Genomic DNA, 8,749 nt, shown 5'->3' on the forward strand with positions numbered 1-8,749 from the left:
AAAACAGAAATGGCAAAAACCAAGGTGTCTTGAGAGAAATTTCATTCGCAAATAGCGTACACTATTGGCCATCGTATCGTAACACCATAATGATATGGCCCGAGGTCATTTGGTTTCTCCTCTTGTACTAGGAAATGACAGCCTGTGCAACAAACTTAGGGGTGTTAATGAATCATGGATGGTTGGAGTGATTGTACCTGACGCTGGGGATCGATGGGGACATTCTCCCACTTCATGAGAATCTGGCTCGAAGATCACGGAGATGGAGAATGCTTTAATCAGAAAAGGCATCTGGAAAACTTATTTATGGATTGGCTTTACTCAAGCATGCAAATTTTTGGAACCCCTGATTTATTGGCGAGCTTCTACACAGATTGAGACAGATGCTGCTAGGAAGAAGAGCACTGTACTGTAAGCTGTTACAATGGAGTCAGCATCAGGATTGTTTCAAACTCCATAGGTAAATCATCCGAGCATGCATCATGCGTGAAAAAAATCATAGGATGGTAATATACCTGCCTGGAAGTGAACTCTTAAGTCACATTGGGTGAAGATTCATGTTTGATATTGGTGCTGCGCCGGATCGCCTACAAAATTAGGAGAGTCGAATTTTTTGAAGAGGGAATTTTTCATTTCCTAGTGACGTTTCGGGATATGGGAGACTGTCCTATATGTCAAACCCGAAGCATCGTTTGGGATTCTGATCCAAGCTGGATACAGGGAAAACATTCAATGTAACCACCGATCAACAGGAATAAAAGTTTAGCAGCAGTCAAGAATGTGCTAGATTGGTTTTGGCTTCCAATCAATCAACTTGAGTGCGATGGGAAGATAGCAAAAGCCATTCCAAGTCGCGGGTAAACGTGGGACAGGCCTCACAGTGGAGGGGAGGCAAAGGGTACTGACGGACGTGAACGATGAGGTAACTATCCAATTGAAAGAGGGGGGGTCAAATGGATGAGACTCGAGTTGAGACGTTCATATCCTACAGAAGAAGCCCATCAGCATGTGCTTCAAACCTCTTGAATACTCACAGCTAAGATATTTCCAAAAGGAGTTTGCTGCAGTTGGTAAACAACTTTCAACATGGTTTCGTAAAATATTCTGGCTTGTGTAGTTAGTTTTTAGTTCAATGCCAAGCACACATAAAGGCTAAATAAGTAAAAGTTCCAATTGCCGCATCCACTCCTTTAATCTATCCTGAATGTGGTAGATCGCTGACGAACTAAATAGCCAAGTGTGCGAGTTGCCGCGACTAAGGCTTTGTTTATGCATGACGGGTGTGGTCAACACACCAATAATGTGTGGGCAAAATGGTGGTTAATTCCGACCAATATTAATATTGATATGGTACTACAACACAGGGGAAAAAAAAGGAAGTTGAAAATGCCGAGCCGGCCATATCAAAGCTTGACGTGACGAAAGTTAAGCCAATTGAAAAATTGGCTAACCCAGAATAAAATTGGTGATAAGGTCCTGCCTCTAGGATTGCTCTGATTTATGATAGTTAATATTGATCAAGACACTTTTTCGAACCTCGTTGATCTGGCACCCGAAAGAATGATAATGGGATCCTGTGCCCTCTTTTCCTTGCCTCTTCCTGACCAGATGGCTTGCGGCTGCAAAACGAGATATTAGTGAAAAAGTTGGTATGAACATCAAATGACCAACCTTGTGGAGGGAAGAATTATAAGAAATGCATTAATACTTTGGGACCCGTATTACTGTTGACGCAGTCCACCCGATTGTTCTCCGCATTTTTCAGAAACCTGCTTACACCCCGGAACTAGCTCCGTTGAAATAAAGATCTGTGACTTGTTGGGCTGTCTTGGTGCAACCAGGAACGCCCTCTGAGCCAGCAGTTAGGAGGCACTCTTATTGATAACACCAGACACACTGCCTTCTGAGTTTTTTATGAAACATTATGAATTTCTCAGAGCGATGATAGGTTATCCTGTATTAACCCCGGCGACCATCTTGATCTTCAATCTGTCATCGCTGAACCCGGCGCTTAGATGCGTCCTGGGACACCTCCGTTGAATTTGCACGTGTTTGGTAAGAATGGATCTAGATCCCGGAGAAACCATGATCTCCTTTGCTTGCTCTAGTGGCCTAACCCAGCAGACAAATTCCCCGGGGAGGTCCCCTCCGCAAGTCCGTTCGACTGCATGGTGATTTTGCTAGGATGTCCCCGGTACATTTCTTGCCTTCCGTTTTATGTTTATTGTATTATTTTATATATATTTTCTTTCCTTTTCCAACATAAGAACAAGGTTATGTCATATCCGTGGTGTAAATTGCTCCGGAGACCTACAAGTGATGCCGACCTCCTGCGGCCTTTTTTCAACCACCTCATCCCCATAAGGCCCCCGTTAAGGGTCGTAACGGTCCCGTGTGGCTGGAGTATACACCGACCAATGCACAACCGTGCATGGCTTTGCAAGGTGCATACAAGCTGGCGGTGGACGTAATTCTCGCAAACGCCACGGCTACGAATTGAAGCCATAGGACGCAAGACAAATACATTTCGAGCAAAAGGGACTATTGCGAACCCAACTGTGAAGGTCAAGGAGAACATAGCAATGCCTTCAAATGCTGTGGGAAGAATTGCAGGCCTCGTAGCACTGTAGCAGGCAGGAGGTGTGATCCATGAAACCTCAACATACTTAGTCCCGCAGGGGATACTCAGGTACGCAGCGGTGCTGGGAACTGCGTTTGTGGTCTGTGAGTACTGGGGATTGGAGACTGACAGGAATCACTATCAGTGATTATCTGTTGAGGAGCGTTGTTTAGTTCAACGGGTGGTTGAAGGGGAAAAGCCATGTATATAGGAACCAGCCTAGGCCCGATCGGTGCTAGAGGTAGGTAATGCTTGAAAGGGTATCAAAGGGTATCTGCAGGCTGCGGTATTTTAATAGATTGGATATTATTCCTCCTCCAGTATATAATTATAAAATATGGAGCACTGCGGGCAAATTTTTTGGAGTCAGACGTATATCTAAGAATTTGAATGATTGAGAGATAGATACCTAGGTAAGTAAACCTTTTTTCGTATGTGTCCAGACACTCTTTTTGAACCTACTCAGAAGTTTTATGTAGTTTAGGATAGTTACGTTAACTAGTGTACTTGACTAGTTATGTCATCCATACGTCATCTGTATGTGGAGTATTGCGTATGTATTCTGTATGTGTACGGTATTCTTGCGTGAGCAGTTGGTCTCTCGTTAGATGTCATTTTGTAATCCTATTACCAAATACCAAACCACTGATCTTTCTCAACCAACGGCTTTTTAAGCATCACAACAAACCACTTTTTCTTTCTCGTCCCTTTTTTATTTCCTTTTTTTTTATCTCCATTTACTTTTTTACCTGAAGGGGAATCGTGGAATCCTCACAAGGTAGAAACAAAACAAACAAAAAAGACAAAAGAGCAGCAAAGAAAAGAAAGGAACCTCTTTCCCAGCCTCTGTCCAGCGTCACCCTCGGCACGATACCAGCGTCTTGCTACTCTCTCTCGGCTGTCCAGCCCATCCCTGTTCAGTCTGCCTAACCTCCTCCAATAACATCGATCCACAGCCCTTTTCGCCGTCGTGCAGCCTTCTAAAATCTCATACTCTCAGAGACCTCCCAACACAGACGCCAACCCGTTCAACCACCACAGAATCCCTCACCTTCACCCCCCACCCCCCATCTCTCTCTTCTAACCGACGCGCTTGGGCAAGTGTGAAGTCCGTTGACATTGCTGCGGTTCCAGTCGACAGACTTCGATATACCTGCTTCTCATCCTCATCTCTTCCCTCTCATAAACCATGAGTGCGTGTGTCTCAAACTTCTCTTGTTCCGTCCTCCCCTTTGCGTAACTAGCTCAAATGCCCTTCTCGTTTCGCGTCTCCTTCGGACAGTCTGTTATGCAACAAATTCCCTTGACTTGTCCTGCTTCCCGATTCAGTTGCCTCGTCATGGCTGTGGCTGCGGGAACCTGAGCTTTCAATTATTTTTCAAAAACACAAGAAAGAAAGAAAAATTAATTAATAATTTTCAATTCCTTCCCCCTCCACCCCCAACCCCTCCTCCGCATATTCATTCTGTTTTTCGACGAGATACTTATATTTACCGTTATTATACCCATTATTACATTCTTTGACCTGTATTTCTCCGGGCAACAAGAAACAGCACCCAACCAACCTATTTCTGTCCCTGTATACGGAGTAATCAGGCCCTCCTCTTCCTTGCCGGGAACTTCTGTTCAAACACCCCACACCCTCTCCCCAGCCCTCCCATTCCCCTCCTTGATGCTTGGTGCCTCCAGAGTAGTCTCTTGTCTCCTCATTGTTGAAGCAAAACCTACACCCCTGGTCTTGGCTACACTGTCTGTTACTCCAGCTGCTTCTGGCTGCTGCACCTTGACTTCCACTACAGACTGCTCAGCAGCAACTCCATCACGCCTACTGCTGCACGAAATTCTTTTCTTCTCCTCTTCACTCTCTGGTTTTTCTTCTCTTCTCGTTCTTCTTCACTATTCTTATCCCATTCACTATTAGTAGCATCCCTCTTCTTTCTCCTCCTTATTTCTTTCTTGCGCATCTGTTTTATCTCGTACATCATTGAAACTAGAAGACCCTGACTCACGAATAATCATCCCGTTCCCAGGTGCAGCCGACGTATATCGACCGACCCAAGTAAGTCTATCCGTGCGATCTCTGCTTGAGAAAGTTTTTCCTTACCTCTTATCTGAACCACTATCCTCCCTACCTACAAAAGTCCCCTTCCCATCAACCGACGATACATGTGGCAAACGGGATAGTTGCAATGGCATTGGACATTGGAAGTAAGAGACCGTACCTAGATACATATGCAGCAGTGAAAAACAGGACGCACAATGCTGCTGCGTTGGGGGTGGGAGATGAATTATGGCATGGGCGGCCAGAGGGTTTTCCCAAACGGGGTAGTCCGTCAACTTGCCCAGGTGCAGAGCCTCATCCCGCCCTTTTTTTTTTTTTTTTTTTTTTTTTTTATATATTTTCCCCCCTTCTCCCTGCTCCCATCGTTTGCGCATCGTTTCTATCGTCTTGTATTGTGTCCTCTCCTATCTCAATTGCCAAGGATCTCTCTTTTCCTGTCTGTTGTGGTTTTTTTTTTTTTTTTTTTTTTTTTTTTTTTTTTTTCGCGCCCTTTATTTATGCCTCTCCGCCTTGGACGAGACCGCGGTTGCTGTCGCCGGTATCTTGGTAACTTTATTGCTCACGTGGTTGCCACAAACAGCCAATTTCAAAGTTCACGTCAACTTCAACGTTTTCACCTTCTTCCCACCCCAACCAACCTCTAATTCTCTCCCTCTCCCTTTGTCGCATTCTAGCCAGTGTGTGCGCTCTTAGCCGCTCCACTCGCTATTATTTGTGCTTCACCTCATCAATAGGCTCTGATCGCCTGTGTGATGGCTAACTACTTACAGCGCGAGAGGTCCCGTTCTCCACGTCGTCGTTCCCGTAGTCCCCGTCGCGGCCGTCGTTCCTATTCACCTCGCAGTCGTTCACGCAGTCGTGACGACTATCGTCGCAACGATCGTCGATCCAGATCTCCTGTGAGTGGCGCAGCTGGCGCTCCTGGAGGACATTCAGCCTCTGGTTACAGTGGACGTAACCCTTCTACTCGTTCTTACGAGGACCGTTCATTCGCCAAAGAGCAAATGATGCAAGCAGTTCGCGAATCTTCCCAACAGGACCGTCGGGTCTATGTTGGGAATTTGTCCTATGATGTCAAGTGGCATCACCTTAAAGATTTTATGAGACAGGGTAAGCCGTCTGCATCGCGTTAAAAGCCAAAATCTACCTCCAAACCCGGGAATAAAAGAAACAAAACTGACTGTGTCGGTGTGATTCGTGATGTTTTAGCTGGAGAGGTCCTCTTTGCCGATGTCTTACTTCTTCCCAATGGAATGTCGAAGGTGGGCGTCAACGTGTAGCTGCGGCTGGTTTCCTGGTTTTCTTTATGGTTATTTTGATGGACGTTGGATTGACGGGTAGGGGTTCGGCCATTCGGATAATGTAGGGCTGCGGGTAAGTGACAATCATTTTTCTTAGATATATCTCGTTATTACGGTTCCCGTGTTGGAAGTTGGTCTAACCTGGCTTGGTGATTAGGATTGTGGAATACGCAACGAGGGAGCAGGCTCAAAACGCTGTAGCGACTCTCAGTAACCAAAATCTCATGGGTAGGCTTGTTTACGTTCGCGAGGTAGGGACCATTTTATCCCATATTTACCCAAGAAACTCCTTACATCACTTTTTTAAGAACTGACAATGCATCCTCGCTTTCCAACATCCATAGGACCGTGAGGCAGAACCTCGTTTTACTGGTGCTCCTTCCCGTGGTGATTTCGGTGGTCCAGGACGCGGAGGCTATGGCGGAGGCTATGGCTCTGGCTCCGGCGCTGGTGGCAGTCGACAAATCTATGTCTCCAACGTTTGTTACCCATCTAACGCATTCTCCATCCCCGGCCCCCCATCTTTACTGCGCCTCCCATTTTTCATCCCCTTAAATCACATCCACATCAACCATCCAAATTCTCACACACCACACACCCGATTCGTTGAACATTGGACAATTAACTTAGGCAACTTCTTTCCGTTTCTTTAGCTTCCTTTCAGCGTAGGCTGGCAAGATCTGAAGGACCTGTTCCGTCAAGCTGGTAAGTCTCGGTCTATTTAAAACTCCCCTATTAAAATTTTCGTCCATCCGTGATATTTGTTTGTATTAGGGGAGAGTTCTTTTGTATTGATAAATTACCCACATTGGCAGCCCAGCAAGGTGCTGTTGTCCGCGCCGACGTGCACGTTGATCCCAGCGGCCGCCCGAAAGGTTCTGGAATTGTAGCATTCGAGAGCGCAGACGATGCGCGAAATGCTATTCAACAGTTCAATGGGTATGACTGGCAGGGTCGAACTCTTGAAGTCCGCGAAGACCGTTTTGCGGGATTGGGCCCAGGGTTTTCTGGACGTGGTGGTTTTGGCGGTGTTGGTGGCCGCGGTGGATATGTAGGCGGTCGTGGGAGCTTTGGTGGTGGTCGCGGTGGTGGTTTTGGCGGCGGTTTTGGCGGGCGCGGGGGCGGATTTGGAGGAAGCTATGGTGGTGGCCCGGGTGGTGGGGCAGCGGACGGTGGTGCATCAGTTCCTCCAAATCCATTTACGGATTTCGCAACCTCTGGTGGAGAGAGGAGTGCCATCATATTTGTCCGCAACGTACGTCTTCAACCATACCGTTCTAGAGATTTGTCGTTTGTTTTGTGTGCTAACAGTGGAACTCTAATGGCAACAGCTCCCTTGGTCTACATGCAATGAGGATCTGGTCGATCTCTTTTCGACAATTGGTAAAGTTGAGCGAGCTGAGATCCAGTATGAGCCCAACGGTCGCTCTAGGGGTACTGGGGTTGTCGAGTTCGATTCAGTTGAAAATGCCGAGACTGCTATAAGTAAGCTTTACCTTGCTCACCACTCAATTTCACTGCTCATTTCCCTATTATGAGCACGCACACCACGAACGCTTTTACATCGAATCGGACCTGCTGACAATAACATACAGACAAGTTCACGGGCTACCAGTATGGAGGCCGCCCTCTCGGTCTGACTTTCGTCAAGTACCTAAACAACGGCTCCTCGGATGCCATGGAGGGAACAGAGGCGACGGGTGGTCTTACCCAAGACCAGATCATGTAAAACCTTGGTATCAACGTGGGAAAAGTCAGCTGCTGCACATTCGCCTCTTTTTCCTCTCCTGCAAACTTATTTCCCTGGTCAACGGCCGGTTCTAGTGATTTTAAAACTGGTGTTTTTTACCCTTTTTTTTTTATTTTTTTAACAACATTTCTCTTTTGTCCTCAATTAAAACCTCTGTTCACACCCCCCTTCATCAACCCAGAATAAAAAAAAAAAAGAAAAAAAAAGAAAAAAGAAAAAGGGATTTGCTTAGTTCTTGTACCCCCGTTTATCAGTTCTGTTCGTTCCTGGGCTTAACCACTCGATGGATGGCGTCGCTTCGTCGTTGCCTTTTTTTTTTCATCACATCCGGTTTTCTATTGCTGGGTCTATAAAATTGAAGAGTGCCCGACGTGTAGTTCCTCCAACACCCCTTTTGCCTTTGTTGTGTCCTGTTATTTTGAAGTTACCATTTCCCCTCCCCAAGTCATTCCTTCTAGCGAGCTGCTTTGCTTGATCTGTTAACTGTCCCTCATGGCACCCTTTGCGTTCTCTTAGCTATTACATTTCTGCAAAATTGCAATCTCTACCCCTTATACTTGTCTATATCAAATTAATTGATGATGGTTCGTTGAGTCTTTGAAAAGGGGGGGAAAACACAATTAGAGCAGTCTTTACAGTTAAGATCCAAACTTCTCCGGGGAAATGAAAAAGTTAGACTCTCTAACTTCTGTTCAAAACGGGGGGTTGGAATTATGAATTATGTTTCATATGGGTATGCTTCCATGCTCATGAAAAATTTTCACATTTGGCTCGAACCTTTTCTTCCTCCCCGAGATATCATGGGATACGACAAGCTCCATCCAATTGCAAGCGCACATGGTCCCCATTTTTGTCGTTTTCCCATCCATCCCAGGTGCAGAATTTTTGTATTTTCCTTCACGTATCATGATTCGTATGCTGCAGGTCGCTGCATTGGGTTTCCCCCCCAACACCCCCCCCCCCCCCCCAAAAAAAAAAAAAAAAAAAAAAAAAAGAAAGAAAGAAAGGAAAGAAAT

At 45.9% G+C, this 8,749-nt stretch overlaps 1 protein-coding gene across 1 annotated transcript; it reads left to right on the top strand.

Moving 5' to 3' along the window:
• Positions 1-5,434: 5,434 nt before the first annotated feature.
• PADG_04934 (uncharacterized protein) lies at positions 5,435-7,712 on the top strand (the record flags this gene model as incomplete). Its single annotated transcript, XM_010761897.1, has 8 exons — positions 5,435-5,792; positions 5,892-5,958; positions 6,141-6,234; positions 6,328-6,462; positions 6,637-6,688; positions 6,799-7,238; positions 7,315-7,468; positions 7,579-7,712. The coding sequence occupies 8 exons, from the start codon at positions 5,435-5,437 to the stop codon at positions 7,710-7,712; spliced, it is 1,434 nt and encodes a 477-aa protein (XP_010760199.1).
• Positions 7,713-8,749: the final 1,037 nt, after the last annotated feature.

Source organism: Paracoccidioides brasiliensis (genome assembly GCF_000150735.1).
Source record: "Paracoccidioides brasiliensis Pb18 unplaced genomic scaffold supercont2.5, whole genome shotgun sequence".
NCBI classification, from domain to species: domain Eukaryota; kingdom Fungi; phylum Ascomycota; class Eurotiomycetes; order Onygenales; family Ajellomycetaceae; genus Paracoccidioides; species Paracoccidioides brasiliensis.